General features: G+C 41.5%; 1 protein-coding gene across 3 annotated transcripts in view; it reads left to right on the top strand.

Moving 5' to 3' along the window:
• LITAF (lipopolysaccharide induced TNF factor) overlaps positions 1-13,774 on the top strand; it is a 35,003-nt gene extending 21,229 nt beyond the window's left edge. For all 3 annotated transcript variants that reach the window (XM_065683815.1, XM_065683814.1, XM_065683813.1), the window contains exons 2-5: positions 3,594-3,700; positions 11,322-11,504; positions 11,908-12,058; positions 12,380-13,774. In XM_065683815.1, coding sequence (XP_065539887.1) covers positions 11,327-11,504; positions 11,908-12,058; positions 12,380-12,488 — 438 coding nt within the window. In that variant the 5' untranslated portion in view covers positions 3,594-3,700; positions 11,322-11,326 and the 3' untranslated portion in view covers positions 12,489-13,774. The remainder of the gene's footprint in view (positions 1-3,593; positions 3,701-11,321; positions 11,505-11,907; positions 12,059-12,379) is intronic.
• Positions 13,775-18,864: the final 5,090 nt, after the last annotated feature.

Raw genomic sequence — 18,864 nt, forward strand, 5'->3', positions numbered from 1 at the left:
TGGCCTGCACAAGATAAACGCTTATCAAACATGACCATCCTGTAATGTAACACCAGTAAGAGAAACTGAAAGAACTAGCACCCACAGGACTGGTCAGAACTGGCTCAAGACCCAGGGTGAAAAGCTCACCTTGGAGGAAGACATCTTACTTCATCCCCAAAGACGCCCGAGGCGACCACCAGGAGGCAGAGAGCATGCACCAAACGGGGGAGACCGGGGTGGACTTGAGGAAATCCTTTCGGAGAAGCAATTGTAATAATTCCTTCCTGTTCCCAGGATAACTATGAATATGTATTTGGCTGATGCAATATAGAACGGATAAAAAGCTTGTGTACAGGTATAATGGTGCGCCTCTGGCTTTGGTCATGCACCCAGCGCTGTTTTCTTTGAAGTGAGCATGTTTCTCATGTTCTTATACCATTCACTGTAGTACTTGGTAAATAGTATCTGTGCTTCATACTTAAATGTTAAAAGGTGAGAAGGAAGGCACAGGAGAGGTGCTTGCCAAGCCAGGGATACTGCCAAGTGCTGCGAAGACCTGAGACATGCTTGCATCTGCTTTCAGGAAGGGGGGTAGGAAAAGGTGAAAAAGCATAGCAGTAATTTTAAAATTGAACCAGCTGTCCAAAACTAGTCAGTGGTGCAAGTGGTGTTTTAAAATGCAGTACCATTTAAAAGTAAGGATTGAATGTGAAATATCATGACTAGAGGTGTTCATGTGCAAAGTTGTGATTGCAAACATTTTTAAATCTATGAGGAGGTGCTGACTTCTTAGAACTTGCTCCTCAGCAAAGCAGAGGTGAGGATGGTTTTTGGTCAAGCAGTGTCTGTGCATCAGAAGCAGCTGTGTGTGGTGGTTTAACACCAGCTGGCAGCTAAGTACTGCATAGCTGCTCACCTGCTCCTTCCAGGTGGGGTGGGGAAGAGAATTTGAAGGGTAAAAGTAAGAAAACTCATAGGTTGAGATAAAAACAGGTTAATAATTGAAGTAAATCAAAATAATAAAAATAATTGTAAAGAAAAATAACAGAAATAAACCCTATGAAAGGTAAGTGATGCAAATGAAAATAACTGCTTACCACCAAAGGACGTGATGCCCAGCCAGTCCCTGAGCAGTGCTGGGGCTTCCCTCTAGTTTCATTGGTGAGCGTGAAATCATATGCTCTGGAATATCCCTTTGGGCAGTTGCTGTCAGCTGTCCCGACACTGTCCTCTCCTAACAACTTGTGCTCCCCCAGCCAGAGCCAGCATAGTGGGACCGGGGGCAGTATCAGCATTCAGCTCTGAGTTTAGTTACAAGGGGAAATTTTGATTTTTCTAAAGAAAACAGGAGGTCAGTGGTTTTTAAAAATAAAGCTGTGGAATACTGGATACTACAAATATAGTTATGAAAACTTACTGAGTTTATTAGTCTTTGACTGCTGTCTTGTTCCCTCTTCAGTCTGCCAAAGCTGAGTTGTGAGCATGAGAACAGTGTGCAAGAACAATGCCTGTCTTCAAGGAAGTGGGGTTACCACGACTACTGTTCCTATGTACACACTGCACCTGTAGGCACGGCTGTCCTTCCGTACCAGCTTCTGTGTTTGCCCTAGCTATGTGGCTACTGTAAAACCCACACTGGGCTGTGTAAACAATTCCCTCTCTAATAAACCTTTCTGCATTTCCACTTAGTCTACTGGAAAGACTACTGAAATGTATATGGGACTACTGAAATGTATAAACATTAGTGGTGTTTACTGATGTATTACTACACTTCCAGTGTAGCAGATCACAATTCCAGGTTACGCAGGACTGAACGTGCTTGTGACAAGTTCTATATAGAAATATTTATAGACGTCACTGAAATCATGATAAAAGCTGTGTCATTTAAGGAAGGCAATCAGTGGTATTCCAGAGACTTTTCTGCAGTCCAGAAAAGTGAAGAGGCTTGTGTCATTGTTGGAAGACTTGTGAATTGGGTCTTAGCCATACTTCGGGTGGACAGAATGATTCCACTCCTAGTTGGATACTTTAGCCTGGAATTCTTTTTCTTTACCTCTTGTCCTTGTAGTTGTGATGTTCTCTGTAGGGATCTTTCAGGTGTTGAAAGGGCTCTTTGACTTGAGAGACATGGTCAGAGAAAGTGTAAAAATCAGGAGATGCTTCCTGAGGCTTATTTAAAACTTTAAAGCATGACAATGGCATGTACAGGAATTGCCTTGCTTGGAGAGAGCAGTCATAGATTACAAATCAACTTGTTTATGTTATTTAGAAATAATAACTTCTCTGAGGTTTGGAGTCTGGAGATGTCTGTCTGCAGAGCCTTGCCCTTGTAGTTGGAAGTTTAAGGGAAAGATTTTTTTCTGAATGGTAAATGAGGAAAAGGCTGAATCAATAGCTTACCAGAGTAGGAACCAACAGCAATTTTAGATTACTTCTGGTAAGCAGACAAGTGTGTAGGTGATGTATACAGTAAGGGAGGTAAGCCCTGGCTACTGACCCATCAGAGGCATTGTCCAGCATGGCTACAGAAGCACTGGGGGTGCCTGGCTGCATAACTGAGCTCTGTACTGGCTCAGCTGGTGTGTAGTGAAAGTTGATTATTCCTAGGGATGGCATTGAAATGAAAAGATGGGAAACCCTAGAGGGCAGCAGTGTTGATATGGACAGATCCAGATGTAAGTGGTGAGGACCAACATGGATGTTTGTAAGACCAGCAGAGGTTCACCAGGCAGGAGGCAGTGGCTGACAACTCAAGTTGATAAATTATGGTAGTAGCAGCATATGAGATAAACATTAGGGTATAGAATTGCTTAAAGGATGATGTAGATGCAAGAGAAACTGCTTATGAGTTAAGGCTAAAACTTATTGTCAAGTTTGGAACCATGTAGAATTTCTAGAGCATCTCACAAAAATGAGAAAATCAAACTTGTCTTAAAATGGTCTGAAATTCCTGTGTTCTCAAATAGACATGCTTACTTTGTCTTGTGAAGTCAGGTTCACTGGTGAAACCCAGCTTTCCTTTGATACCAAGACACTGATCCCAAGTCTGTATTCTACTATGGCTACAACAGTACTTAGGGCAAGAGTATTTAATAGTCATGCAATTCCTATTGCTGCTGCCAGTGGTGTCTGTACTTGGAATGAATTAGTGCTTCTGACCTGAACCAAACTGGGAGCATGACTGGTATCTTTTACATTGTTTTTTTCATAACTTGGTATTTGGTATATGGGTAAAACCGAAACTGAACTTTTGGCATCTTTTTCTAGTACAGTAACTTCTGTTTTCTGGGTTACTAATAGAGAATTTAGGTTGGACGGGGTATTTCTGGAGGTCATTTGGATCAGCCACCTGTTTAAGACCTACTTAGATGAGGTTGTTCAAGGCCCTTTGACTTTGTATCTGTTACCGCTTTCTATTCCAAAGTGTGTCTCCTACTTGTGGTTTTGTTATGGAATTATTAACAGCAGCTACGGTCCCAGTGGGGAAATTCTGCATTATTATCTGGCTTGTTTATTGTTCCTTTTGTCTGCTTCTAGTAAAAACTGTCCAGTTGTAGCTTCTGTTTCCTTCCAACTAATCTGTTGTTTGTCCTTGTGTGTGTTGGTTACAGATTCTGCTGCTATTTTCAGTGTGTGTTTTCCTGGACTGAAAAGACCAGATCCCACAGTCTACAGCCAGCAACTTTCTGCTGTGTGAAACAAACGTGCTGCAATCCAGGTAAATCAGACTATTTAAAAGTTTTCTTGGTGCCTCAGACTTTTGTTTCCCCATGTTTCTCTCCCCACCCAGAGCAGCTGTGCTGCACTCCGTGCTTTGAGGCTGCTTAGGTAATATCTTTCAAATTGAGAGGCAGAGGCGCTTGGAATAAGCGTGGACAATGGGGACATGTGAATGATGTTATAGCCATATAACCATAGTTATATAACCATCATAGAATGATGGTTGGGCTGGGAATAGAGCAGCGGAGGCCAAGAATCTGGCAGGAGTTTTAGACAAACCTCAGGTTTTCAGGGCTGGATGGCAATGGCAGGGAGACAGTGGCTTGGCTCTTGTGCTGCTGGCAGCCGTGCACATCTTTGGGTTTTGTTCTTGGTGCCTGATCCCTTGCTCACCTGAAACTCCTCACCTAACACACAGTTTTGCAGCCTTCCAGCCCCGTTTCTCCTGCCAACTCCTCTGCTGTGCTCCAAACAGGTGGTGCCCAGCACTGTCTTTGTCCTGGGTAGAAGCTAGTATGTCCCTGCTTGAGATCTGCTGTCTTGTACCCAAATGTGAATGACTGAATCTACGTATGTCTTGTTTCTTTTCATTCAAGATACATACCATTCAATAAAAGTCCTGAAAAGATGAAAACTGCTAAGAAACATTGCGAAAATAATCTTCTTCATATGATCTTATAAAAAGTTTGCTTGCTTGATGATATTGCCACATTGTTAATCATTTGAGTAGCAAGATGCAGGCTTACTTTTACTTGTTCTTGTCTTGCCTGGCACCTTTGCTAGGATATTGTACATCTCAGTAACAAATCTCTAGAAGTCAGTTTAATGTAATCTGTTCAGATAAACCGACATTCAACAACATTCCTTATAGTGAAAGATAAAAATAAACTGTGTACTTATTTTTCTAAGTCCTCCTAATAAATATGTGTAATGGAAATGTCCTTTTTCCTGCTGAGTGGGCATGTATTGATTCTGAGGTTTGGAATGATGCTCTATGAAAATAAAACCAGATGGTCTGAGATGTTAGGTCTGGATTCATGATCTGATTACATTCCTTTGCATGAATGTTGTTGCCATCTTCTCTTGTAACATAAACTCGTGTTTATGCTGTTGTGTGGCCAGGGAGACTAAGGAACTGATTAAAACTTGCTCTGTAGTGATGACAGACAGCTGAAGTTGCAAGTGGGATCTTTCTTTTGGTAAAAATAGTCTTAGATTTATTTGAGGCATTTTCTATTGCACTGTTTTAAGGCTATAAATTCATTTTGATCAAACCCAGGTTGCAAATCCATGCCAAATAATGAAAATGTTCCTAGTTCAAATTTTCATATAGCTAACTATGCTTATATTGTATAAAAATGTCTCATGACAGACATACATTCTGATTTAAGCTAAAATTTAGATTTTCTTTATACTAAAGGTTGTTTTGGAAGAATTTCAGGGAATAGGGATGTAATTATTTAGCTTAAGGGGAGCCCATTTACGAGCAAGCAGAGTATTTTTGGTCTGTACCTGAGTGGCTAACAAAGAATTCAGATAAGGAAAACTGTTTTGTAAGGTAGTAAGTGTACTTGCTTTTCCATTTGTGGAAGAGCAGTACTCACTATTGCACTAAAAGCAGGTGCCAGGCTCAGATTTGGCTGGACAGGGAGAGACAGATGACTGTAGTTTCCTCCAGCCTCCCAGTAGCACCTCATCTGTGCATAAGTTTCTCCTCACATGGTGTGTTAGTGGGGGGACTGTACAGACGTCTTTCTTTTTGCCTCCTGATAAGGGGCAGAGTTTATCTACCCCCAGGTATCCTTGAAGTGCTGTTGCTGTGGAATCCATTTCTCCTAGATTCTTGTGCAGCTCAGGAAACTAGCTGGGATTAAAAAAAATTATTGCCTAATGATTCATCTGTGATTGTTGGGTAAGGCATGAATGACTTGACTTACATTTCCACTTTTGACTTGTTCCTCCTCTTTTTTTCTTTTTCCTTTTTTCCATTTGTCCTTGAGCAAAAGGTATTTTTCTGCGTTCTGAAGAATACACATTTGCATACTGTCTTCAGACGAAGGCTGCAGTTTTAAACTGCGTAACATTAACATGCCCATCTGAGCAATATAATTTTTTGTAAGATGGGGGATACATGCTATGGTGAGAAAATGGTAATAAACGTGTTGGGTTTTGGGTGTGGAGAGGACAATTCGAGGTTATCACAACATGAAGATGTCTGAAAGGCATGTGAGCCAGCCTCTGCCCCTAACTGGTCTGCATCAGGAATGGAGTGTGAGGAGGAAAGGGGGAGTTGACTGCAGCCCCGTAACTTTGTCTGTCTCTGTACTTGGGAGCATGACACAGAACATGGCACCCTAATCTTCTTACAGTAAATTTGCCCCTTGGGAGGAAGGGAATCTTGAATACATTTCCCTTCCTAGAGCTGATGGTAGCATTAAGTTAACGTGAATGTGTCTTACCTGGCAGATGTAGCAGGTATAGGTTATGACAGGGCAGCCTGTCATTTTGAGCACGTTAAGTAAGACCTGAGTAGCTTCTGGACTAAGATAAATGTACATTTTTATTTTCCCTGTAATGCCTGTTTATATCTTGATGAAGGTCAGTGTAAGAGTCTTGCTCATTTATAGTAGGTTTTCCGGTTTGATATTTCAGTTAGCATTCTGAAGAAACTGCCCAGCTTTTTGCAAACCCATGTTGTGAGAGGGTGTCCTGAGGGATGCTATGCAGCTGTTTAAAAAACTGTGTAGGTCATAGTCTATATTTTAATTAATTACACAAACATTATTGTGCAGTCATCTTGTCTGGGATTCAACCCTATTGAGTTCTTCTGAGTTTGTAGCTGGTGCTGAGCATGCTACTAGTTTCAAGTCAGTTTTATCTTGGATGAGTGTAGTCGGATACAAACCCTGAAGCCAATGATGATAGAAGGCGATAAGAATTTTGCCTTTAGAATGAATGCTTGGTTGCTAAGTTCTTCAGATAAGTTATGTTAGAAATTCTGATTCACTTAAGTTTTTCCAATAACAAGATAAAAGGAAAGTTTAGTCAGGTGCTGTGCCTTTTCTACAGGTATATAGTATACACACACACACACACACACACATATATAGGTTTTCATGTACAGGCTGCAACTTCTTTTACCATGTTAAGACTGGCAATTCTGGGTGGGGAGCAAATGCAGACCCTACTTCTGGTTTCAGATTACTGTATAGAGTTAGAATTTAGGAATGAAAGTGGGAGCAGTGTTTAAATTCACTGAAATACCATCTTGGAAAATGCAAAACCCTGCAAAAACTGCTGCTCACCCAGAGTTTTACTGAATATTCAACAGTTTCAGAAGGCCTCCATGCCCCAAAATTCATGTGGCTTTAGTGCAGTTGTAGAAGTGGCATAGAGCTGTGCTGCACTCCCCATTGGAGAGAAGGGTATCCATGCATTGTTGTGTCAGTGGGATTTGTTGCTTATCCTACTGGTGCCCCCAGCTAGCATAAGTAACTAATCTGGTTTCATCTGAATAGAGTGGTCTGTGAATGCTATGGCAGATTTCCGCTGTATGTAGAGCAACGGACCTCTGCAGAACGGAATGAACGGTGCTTTGTCCTGTGTCAATGTTTTCCAATGTGTGCTGATGAAGGAAATGATTTAGCTGAGAAGTGCTTGCAGCTTTAAGTGCTTATGATTCTTTCTCTTGAGCAAATGAACAAACAATAAAAATCTGGAGGAGGGAGCTGGTGCATTTGTTGCTCTATGAATCGAGTTTAGTGACTCATCTGCCCAAAGATAGGGTGCAGCTGGGCATGGGCACAGTGAGTCACTGTCCACCTTACCATTGTGCACCTGAAATACGAGAGGGTTTCTTCTGAAGAGCAGAATGATGTGGGAGAGGTAGCTGAAGCTATCGGTCTTTGTCTTGCCACAAGCATTTCCAAAGACCTGAAGCAAGAGAGTAGTGAGAATCTGGGAACAGAATCTAGAACTGCTTAGTTATCTGCTTAATAATGTTTAGATCTGAAACTTCCAGATCTAAGTGGAAACTTCTTGTATATCAGTGTTAAAGCCCTGGTCTTGCAACTAGTGTGCTTGTTGGTCTTACAATGTTTGCAATGGCTTTAATGGTACCTAATGGTTTTAATACATGCTACATCCCAGTAACTTTTTAGTGTGTTTGACATCCCTGTCACCTGTCTTATCCTTTGTCTTGTCTTGCAGTCAGGTACCTGTCACTAAACAGTCTTCCCTTCAGATTACTTGTAAGCAGCTTTTGAGAGTCTGCTTTAAGAAGACAAAACTTGTGGGATCAGTTACTCCTTCTGCTATCAGCTTGGTTTTTGTGCCCATCTATCTCTCAATTCATAAATTGCTGGTTTGTAAGTAGGTGGGTACAGTTTCTTAAGGTGTTAAAAGTTCAAGTCTTCCCTATGGATGCTTAAGATCCTGCATCACTTCTTATATGATCTGGGACTGGTTTGTAATATTAATCTTTTCTCCTTTTAAACAGGTTTTACTTCTTAATTATCTTCCCAGATATGTCTCTATCAGTGGTATTTTCATAAGTTGCTCTGTACCTATTTGCAATGAGCAAAGTACAAATGGAAACAGTAGAAAGTCTATTAGTACCTTGAGAGATTGCATGGCGAAGTACAACACGCAGTTTACTTACTAACCCAGGCTGTCTTACCTAATAAATAGAATGGTTTCTAGAATGTCCCTCTCACCTTTGTTCTCACTACTATCTAACCCTTGAGTTAATGCTTATTGCCAGATCAATTTACTGCTGTATCTTATCTGAAACTTGAATACATTTGATACTGAGAAACTTTTTATAGTTGCATTGCATGGGTTGTTGGGTTTGTTGGTTGTTGGTTGTGTTTGTGTGTGGTTGTAGGGTTTGTTGGCTGGTTAGTTGGCTTTTGGGGATGTGCGTTTGTTTTGTAAGCAGAGGAAGCTGGTTTTCGGTTAGTTCTAGGCCCCGTCTTGCAATGTGCTCTAGGGGTAGGGGGCTGGTTTGCAAGCAGCTGTTCAGGATTTGGCCTTGCTTTCTTCTGAAGATGTAGCATCTCACTTCTGAAACAGCATATGTAAAAGTAGATGTTTTAAAATTAAAAGGCATTGCATTTATTTTCAAAAGCAAGTGTTGCAACAATGGAAAATACAGCTGGAAGAGATATGAAGTGAGTCTCTAATCCATTTGAATGATCTATGAATCCATGAATGATCTATAATTTGTCATGTGTTTCTGTTCTTAAAACTTTCAGGAGGGAAAGCTTCCTAATTCTCTTGCCCATTCATCTAGTGCTTAAACAGTCTTATTAACAGACATTGAGAAAAGCTTATTAAACTTTCTCTTACAGTTTTTCTTCAAGTTTACTCTCAGGAGTTTTAGGTTTTCATTGCTATCTATCTTCATTCTTCTCTCTGTCTTTTTGTAATTAAGGAAACTCAGTTCCTTTTGTTTCTTTCATTTCTTTCCCAGAATTCCTTTTCTAGCCTTTGTGATTGTTCTTGGTGCTTTTCTTTGGAATCTGTTCACCTTTTGTCTCTTAAATACTGTACTCCCATGGGGGCTTTCCCAGAGCAGCAGAATGTTTTCAGCTCCCTATGGATGCTGGTTTTGCTTACGCACCCCTGCATGGTGCTTGCCACTTTCATGACACTGTCAGCTTATATTCAGCTGATGGATCCTTCTCAGAAGTCTAGCTGCCAAAGAAAGTTCTTCTGAATGAAGAATGTGATGTATGTATTGGGTGATAAGTGAAAAGAGGTACATTTTAAACACTACAAAAATCCAGATTTTAAGACTCCAAAAGAAAAAAAGGGGGGTTTATTGGGCAGTTATTTTGTAGCTCACTAATAGCGGGACTCCATGTGTTAATTTAGAAGTTTGGGATGCTTTGACCTCAGGGTGGCTGCTACACAAATATCTTAAAGGGGTGATGAGGGATCGTTTTTTAGAGTGTGCAGTGGAAAAGTTGCAGATATGTGATAAAATAGCTATGTTCATTTCAGTGGTGAATCTATTGAATTGGTTGGTAAACTGGTGCTTTTAAGCATTAAGGTATACTGAAAACAGCAAATGAATTATGGATATCATGCTCACATGTAAACAGAATGGAATGAGGTAATCTGGGAGAAGGTGGTTGTAGGTGCATAGTTTCACAAGAGTATTCTCTACTTTGAAATAATACTGTCTCTGATAAAAAGATCATTCTAGCTTTAAAGGATTATTCAGGCCACTCTGTGGGGAAACTGTTGTGTACTAAGTCATTGTATAACAGTTTAAGTTGGTTATCCACCAACTGTTGTTCCTCCATTGTCCTCTGTGACTGTGTATTGATTTCAGCGTGAAAGAAGCTGTGATCTTCTATTTACTCAGGAACTAAAATCCCCAAAGGCCATTCAAAAATTTTGAGGATTAGCCAGGTTTTATGCTGAGATTTTATCCCCTTTTCCCCTTGTCTTCTGGGCCAGAAAAGCAGCAAGGTCTTCATGGGCAATGGTATTCTCTTGATTCTTCACTATTCTTTTCCTTATCCTTCTCTATAGTGACCCTGCATATTGGGCAGCCAAGTTACAGCATACTTCCTGCATTGTAAAAATCAACAGCATAGCTTGTGAGAGAAGGATTGTTCACTGGTTGGCCTTGAGAGTTTAACTGGGTCTGAACTTTGATCTTTAATATCCAGTTTTGAATTAGCTTGTGTCTGCACTCAACCCATTCCTCTTTGGTTCCTCTCTGGGAGGAGGCGTCATTATCTTGTGAGGTAGAAAAGGAAGTTGGGCTGTGTACCTTGCAGATAACTGAGGTGTGTGACTACCAACTTAGAAAGCTAAGTTGTGTATGTTTAGGTCCTGTTATAACCCTCCAGTGCAGTGGTGTCCCAAGATGCGATAGGAACAGTGGGGAGAATGGTTGAGTTTAGAACGCCTGATGTCTTGTACCACAAGACATTGCATATATCCAGTAAGCTGCTGTTTAGAAAGTTTGTTGCTTTGAAAGTAGTGTTATATTGTTGTGGGTATTTTTATTTCTTAACATGCTTTGTTTTCCTTCTTCCCCCTCATATTTGCAATTTCTCTTACTCATTCACACTAGTGCTATGGGGTTTCTTTTTTCTTCATTATAACTTTATTATTATTATTATTGTTACTTCAAATTACAGCAGAGATAAATAGCCTCTTAAATACTTGAACTTAACCACAAACCAGGCTCACATTAGTTAGCAGCTACCATGTGGCCTATCATACTACTTGATTGTTTTGTTTTTGTTTTGTTTTTTCCAGTAGAACAAGAGGGATCTGACATACTGTTCTTGGAGAATTAGAAGAAACTGCCAGATAGCATAGTATGCCACTGAAGATGCCCTGATGTCCTTGTTGTAGCATTTTTAATCTGTGTAAAGTGTAAAAACTACTCTGTGAAAAGGAAAAGGGGAGGAAGCAACAACGCTTCCCAAATTAACATTTAACACTGTCAGAATTAACAGTCAACACAATTTATGCTAGTGAAGGTACATTTTAATCTAGCTATCTTCTCGCTTTCTGCCGGAATACAGCCTAATTACTTGTCACTTGCCCTCAATAAATAATGTCTTCTGTTATAACTTTCTCTTATGTTTTAGATACAATGTCTGCGCCGAGTGGCATCCCTGTTCCATCTGCACCACCTCCTTATGAGGAAACAACAGGAATCAATGTGAACTATCCTCAGCCCTATCCTACCCCAGAACATGGCTGGAAACCAGATGGGAAAAGAATGAACCCTTCCCCGTATGTGGGACAGCCTTCATCAATGCATAACCCCAGTAAGCCTCAAACTGTACTGTACTTCATGTTAAGGAGATGTTGAGTGGCTGCGTAATAAGTGTTGTACAGAACATGAAAGATTGTGGTTCAGAATTGCTCTCCACCTTCCAGACATATTTTTGAAGGGAATAAGGTGAATAAGTTCTTGTGAATCCTTCAGTGTGCACTAGTATCAATAATATTATTTGGCACTCTGAAGTATTCTTAATGCAGCTTTATTCTTAAGACAGTGTGTTTCTGGATTAGGAAATACTATGGTAATTTCTTCTTGTGACTGTGCATTTCACTGCTCTAAGCCTCAAAATACTTGAGTTAACAGCTGGTTCTAGCTCAGAGGAAGTTGATTAACTTTTTTCCCTTATTTACTCATTGCGTATAGTGTATTTTTCTGCTCACTTACAGTTCAGACAGTGTATGTGCAGCAACCAGTAGTATATTGTGACCGCCCAATTCAGATGTGCTGCCCTTCCTGCAACCAGATTATAGTGACACGTCTCTCGTATGACTCAGGAGCTTTGACTTGGCTGTCATGTGGTGGCCTCTTCCTGTTGGGGTAGGTTGATTGCACTTCATTTTTCTCTTCTTACATGTTCTTTTTATAGCTCTAAGGAGTGACTAAGCTCTCAGCTTTGTTGCAGTCTCATTCTGTCTTGTACCTGACCCTGAAGGTTTGAATAGCCTACATCTGCTTTAAGTCCCATATGACCTTAAAGTGGCTCAAGAACACTAGTGATGGATTCCATAACCATGTGTGCTCTTCTTACAGCTTCAAGGCACCAGTTTTCCTAATGGCTTTTGCAGGAAATAAATTTTATCTTCCTATGTATGTAACAAGTGGTAAAAGAGATTGATTTTGTTTCTGTTTTGCTTGCAGGTGTGTAGCTGGCTGCTGCTTAATTCCCTTCTGCATTGATGCCCTAAAGGATGTGGATCATAGTTGTCCAAACTGCAATACCCTTCTTGGGTCTTACAAACGTTTATAGGCAGTGTTTAAACATTGATAATTGATTGATGAAGTTGGTTAGCACCTCTACAAGCCCTTTTTGAAGCTTCTGGGAGACTTTTGGTTGTTTCTGTGCATCCTGTCACTGGAAACCAATCAAAAGTAATGTTTATTGCTAGATTGTTTAAGTAAGAATTTGCTTGAGGGGATTCTGACTTAAGTCTATAAAAACTGTATTTAATCTTTAAGGGCCACTCAGTGCAGAACCAGTTGATGGCAACTATGTTTTCCCTTTCTGCTTTATGTAGAACAGCTTCATGGTGTTCTTCAGTTAATCTCATTTCAACTATGCTGCAAACTGGTGTGCTTGCTTATAGTCAGCTCGGACATGGAGAAGAACATCTATGGAGAGCTAGACAGTCTCGTGCTTGGTGCTGACGCTTTTGTAACAGAACCGTTTGCAAACTGGCAGGGAGCTCCTTGCCTCTGGGACAAGTGCCCCTCTTTGACAAATGAAGTGATTTGTTGGCATCTGTTCATGAGCCCTAAAATTTGCTTTAAAACTTTTAGTTGAAAGAGAACCAAACCTAGAGGCTACATCCTTTTTTGGAGACTACTTTACCAAATGGACAACTCAGGTTATCATGTGTTAATGGTGATTCAACCTAGTACCTGAGTTTCCTTTCCGGTTTCAATTCTAGTCATACCTCTACTCTACAGTGAAGATGTTCATACAGGAATTATTAATAGCTACTTGTTCAGTGGTTTTTGATTGGTTGGGATTTTTTTACTGCTGATTTAGACGCCTGTCAAGTGTTCTCTTTGCTCCACCCCAGTGAAAGTGCCCATATAGCCTTAGTTATAGCCTTGGAAGACTTCCTTGTACATTTACGCAAGTCAACTGATAAAGCATAAACAAACCTCAGCCTTATCTTAAAGCTTAAATTCCACCTGCAAAACAGATTCAGGACCTGGGGGTTTAATTGTTGATCTGTTTGTTAATTACTGTTTCTTCATTAAGAAGGTAACATGATTGTTAAGGAGTTTCTATGATGATTTAGGTGTGTACTGTGATTTTTCTACGTGAAAGAAGTTCTGTTTTCAGAGGCTTAAGCTGGATATGCTTATTTAAGACAACGATCACAAAAATTTAGGGAACGAGGCTCTTAAGGTTGAAGTATTTTACTCTGCCATAAGTAGTGGACTTGGTCTGAATAAAATCTTGATGAATTTAAATGATATCTGTCTAGAAAAGATGGGTGTTTATACAAGGCTGTGATGCACTGTATTAAGCTCTGTAAAAGCTAAAATAAAAATTAAAAATTACTGCTTTTGCCAAATGTGCCTTCTATAAATATTTGGTAGAAGTTAACTTTTGAGAAGTCTTTCAACACTTCACTTTTGAAATCCAGGAGTTTTGCGGATCACAAATACAACTTTTAGGCCTTGTGTTAATTAGGTTTTGTAAAGTGCTGTTGCTTGTGGATCATTTGCAGGTAGCTTAATAGCTCTCTTGTGCATTTGAAAAAGGTTTCTGATCATATGGTTCCCTGTGCCACAGGAATTTCCATCAGTAGCTATTAACTTACAAGAGCGATGGGGATAAAAAGGTAGTACTTTTGTAGCTTTTGCTGTGATGATGCAGAATTATCTTGTGGTTTTGGTTTGTTTTTTGTGTGTGTGTGTGTTTGGTTTTTGTTTGTCTGCTGCTGCACCACTGCAATGCTCTCCAAGTTCTTTAATAGCCTGAGTGTTGCTCCACTAAATTTTCTGTTCTGATGACACAGGTAACAGTTCTAACCTTAAGCAGATAGCATGTGCTGCTGTAAACCAGTATTCCCACCCCTCTGGATTTTACAGAAAATGTACTTCTTGTCAGTTTATCATCAGAGCAAGACAGGAAGAAGCAATGAAGCATGCAGTGCTTCTAAACTTAATGTTTACTTGCATGGTAGCGAGTAAGTCTTGAAATTGCTATTCCCTTAGCTCCCCTTTTCTCTACAAAGCGATGGCTGGCAAGTCTGAGGTTGTGACACCAGAATGCAGAAGGAATACTCACAAAAAACTTTTCTTCTATGGGCACAGTCCACTTCATCTCTTTAAATTCCTTATATAGATTGAGAATAGGACATGTAATGCTGGCAGCTATTCCATTTAGTTAAGTATTCTGCAAAACTTTCTGCTGTCCCTTCTGTACTTAAATTTCCTTAAATACAGATTTCTTTAGTGTATGGAATTACCTACAGAATGTGCCAAAGTAACTTGCTTTGTTAAACTTTTTAGATGGACAAATGCAGGATATAACTGTGAAAGTATTTTGTGTGAAAGTGCTTTGTGTTGAAGTTGCTCTTTGTTTTTAATCCTCACTATATTAAAAATAAAACTTCTGTCTTTCATATCTAGTGCTTCTAACCAGAAAACTGTAATGTTCAGAATGTGTCCAAACACACAAATGGCTGAAATGTTAACATTAAGTCAAGAAATGTAATAGCAGGGTGAAATTTCTCAGTCTTGCTTGGACCAGGTCTCTGATAAATGGTGGTCTCTGGCCTGCAGACCACCTGTTTACACAGAACCACACCTGAAAAGCTGTTTTCCTTCAATTTGTGCCCTTTATTTGTTTTTTCTTTTTATCACCACCACTCCTCCTTCCCCCCCTCCCCTCCCCCCAAATTCCTCTGGGTAAAACTTTTTTGCTTACAATATAACTAAACACACATATAAATAAGCTTCTATGTACCAGTAAGTGGTAGGGAGAAAATAAATCTGAAATATCCTCATATTCAGTCTGAAAGAATCCCTATTACTCCTGTGAGAATGCCCTACTTTTTTGACTGACTGAAGCACTTTTTTCTTTGCGGAAAATACAGAAGGGCAGGATTGATTACCTCAACTTTGTTCTAGTGCATTCATATTTTCATTAAGCAACACTTTATTAAGAAGCAAGTTGTGGTGAACAAATAGTTTTTCCCCTGTTGATAGAAAATGAAGTGGCATGCTGACTTCATGAGCTCATGTTATGTCTACAAATAAGGAAGCGACATGAGGCATCTGAAATCCTCTGGCCTCACATGACAGAGTTGGGTGAAGCCTTCCCTTATCCCGCCTTCACTCACTTTGCAGGATGGCATTGCTTTCTGTTACACTCTAACAGTGTTATTTCTATTAGATTTCTGGTTTTAATTGTTTTCTATTGTTCATGTATTTTATTTTATAGCAAATTAACCTTTGTGTTCCTTTCTTCTTTGTAAAGGTTCTGCAACACGATTCAAGTTCATTATGTTTAGGATGACTTTTACTGTGTTTTTGTGAGGTGATGTGTATGATGTGCTGGATCTGATTCCAGTATAGAAATAAATTCTCCAAGTGTCTTGCTATGTTTTCGAACCGAGTGTGTGGTGAAACTTCCTGAGTTTAAAGGAAGTGCTTTGTATTACCACTTGATTTTTCTTATTAGCATTATTACCATGGGGGTTTTGAGTATCTGAAAATCTAGCATCTGTTTGCACAGGTGGCTGTGTGGTTTGGAGATGATAACAATAGTTGTGCCCAAGTCTAGAATAAACCAAGAGTGAGAAGGTGACTTTTCAAAAGCCCATTTGTGGTTGGCTGTTTTATTTTCAATTTGTGACAACGGGGGGGGGGGGGGGGGAAGCAGCTTCACTGAACACTAGAGATTATTGAATTAAGGGTGTATGTGACAGACACTGCTTTAAACCCATGATGTACCTGAAGGTGACAGTAGCGCTTTCACAAAAGTGTTTGTGGGGAGGAAGACCTAAAGTCGTTGCCCCTTCTTGCTCCAGAAGGTCCCTGAGGCCCTTTCTCTGGGCACGCTGCCTTGAATGGCTCTGGAGGAAAGAACGCAACGCCCGTGCCGGCGCTGCGGGCCGTACATCACTCTCTCGCTGTTCACAACACGGCGCTGCGCTGATAACCACGTGTCCCGGCGCAGGCCCTCACCGTCCCACAGCCAGAGCTTAGCCCTATTCGACGCCAGGGGGCGGTCGGGGCCGCCAAAGGCGCTGCCGCCTCGGGCAGGTCCCGGTTCCCCGTCCTGGCTCTCCGCCCTCCCTCCTCCTCCTCAGGTCGTTGATGCGGTTCTCCCTTGTTCCCGCCGTCCCGCGGGTTTCTCGGCTTTCCCTCTTTTCCCGGGGCAGCGGCCGGAGCCGGGTGAGGGGCGCAGTCCGGGTCTGTCCTTGCGGGAGGATGCGTGGTGTGCGGCGGCCGCGGAGCGCTACCACAGCGCTACCACAGCGCTGGGGAAGGCGGCGGCGCCCTCCGTTGCCTTATCTCCTCGTAGTATGCGTTCTGGAAACGCATGTGTCTCAAAGAGCTACTTGGTTTGGCGGCGATTTTTTTATCCCCCCCGCCACCAAGGGAATACCGTATTCCCTGAGCTCTGCCCCGGGAAGCGTTCTAGCTGTGAGGGCTCCCGCGGCCCGGGCCGCGCTGCCTCTCGTGGCCGCCCCTGGGGCGGCAGCAGCATGTGGTGGGCTTTTCTCAGCCTCGCTGCAGGGTCCGGGGCTTGGAAAACCTGTGCAGACACAAGGTGGTTGTAAGGACAGGTAGGTGGGAGCGGGTGTGCCTCGACCCCTGGGCCATGCCAGGGCTTGTGCATAGAGGGGCAAGAATGGGGCCATGCCAGGGACCTTTTCCTCCTGCTTTTGGCTGTTGTTAGACGTGAGTTTCTTCATAGAATCACGGACTGATTTGTGTCAAAGGGACCTTAAAGTTCATCCAGCTCCAACCCCGTGCCACAGGCAGGGACACATTTCACTAGACCAGGTTGCTCCAAGCCCCGTCCAGCCTGGCCTTGAACACTGCCAGGGATGGGGCAGCTGCAGCTTCTCTGGGCAAACACCTCACCATCCTCACAAGGAAGAACTTCTTCCCAGGATCTCATCTCTGTCTCCCTTCTGTCAGTTTAAATTCCCACTTGTCTGTCACTTCGTGTCCTTGTAAATTATCCCTCTCCAGGTTTCTTATCAGCCCCTTTTAGGCACTGGAAGCTGCTCTAAGGCCTCCCCAGAGCCTTCTAAGCCTCACCAGGCTGAACAAGCTCAGCACTCTCAGCCTGTCTCCAGAGCACAGCTGCTCCAGCCCTTGGAGCATCTCTGTGGCCTCCTCTGGATTTGCTCCAGCAGCTTCATGTCCTGTTTGTGTTGTTGCCCCAGAGCTGCAGTAAAAGGGAAGAATCTCCTTCCTCACCTTGCTCCTCACGCAGCTGGGGATGCAGCTCAGCACACTGCTTTCTGGACTACAAGCGCACACTGCCGTGTCATGGGGAGCTTCTTGTCGACCACCACTCCCCAGCTCCTCCTCAGGGCTGCTCTCAATCCAGTCTCTTCGTCTAAAAGAACTGTTGAGGCCTATTAAAGTTCAGATTTCCTGGGTTGCACAGGTGTCCACAGATGTTTTTGCTGTGTTGTGTGTTAGGTGGTATTTTTGATTAAGTTTTGATTAAGTTCATTTGCAAACTTGAGTACGGTATCTGTTAAAATGGATGGATGCTTTGCTCAGATTTACTGCCAGTGCTGGTCTCCTGTGAGTCATTAAACTAGTGTGTTTGCAGCACATGTGCCTAATTTTCTTCAGTATTTTAAGGTCTAGGACAGCACCATGGTAGACATTTGTGTTGGGGAGGTTCTTTGTATTAGCTGCCCACTCAAATGAGTGAACTTAGTCAAGTACATAGGACACTAGTGTTACGCATTAGCTTAAAGACTTGTCTTTAGCATATGTTTAAGAGTCAACCACAAATCAGGCATTTAATTTGTAACTTAAAAGTTTCAGTACAAAGGGCCTAAAATCTGTGATACACTGAAAAAAGCTGTTTGAAATATTTTCAACAAAAAAGCCCTGGAGTGTTGCTTGTGAATTTCGCTGTTCTTTGGTGTATGAGATTCAGGCAAGCTCAGATTTATGTGAGTGTGCTCATACACTTGCAATAAGATGTTTTTGTTTGTTTGGGATTTTTTGTTTTTTTTTTTTTTTTTGTTTTTATTAATATAACTTCTTTCCGAAGAAGTGGGAAGCCACAAAACTAAAACTTGAACTTACAATGCAAATTTGATTATTTTGAAAAGTGTGATTTGCAGCTGCAACTGAAAAAGCAGAGCAAGATAATCTGAGCGAATAGAAAATGAAATGCGTTTACCAGGTAACAGCAAATTCTGTTTTCTTTCTCCAAGCCAAAGCCCAAATCTTCAAGCTTCTCTGTCCCAGCAGCCGTTTCCATCTGTAGCATACCTCAGGATTGCAGCCTGAATCCAAGTTTGAATGTGAAGCTTACCTGTGAGTCTCTTCATAAGTTGACATGTAACCCATTCTGAAATTAATATTTTATACATAGAAATTCTCTGTATCTCTTATTTTGCATGATATTGACAGGTTAAAAACCTGCCCCAGGGAGC

The sequence above is a fragment of the Lathamus discolor genome, chromosome 6 (assembly GCF_037157495.1).
Source record: "Lathamus discolor isolate bLatDis1 chromosome 6, bLatDis1.hap1, whole genome shotgun sequence".
Lineage (NCBI taxonomy): Eukaryota > Metazoa > Chordata > Aves > Psittaciformes > Psittacidae > Lathamus > Lathamus discolor.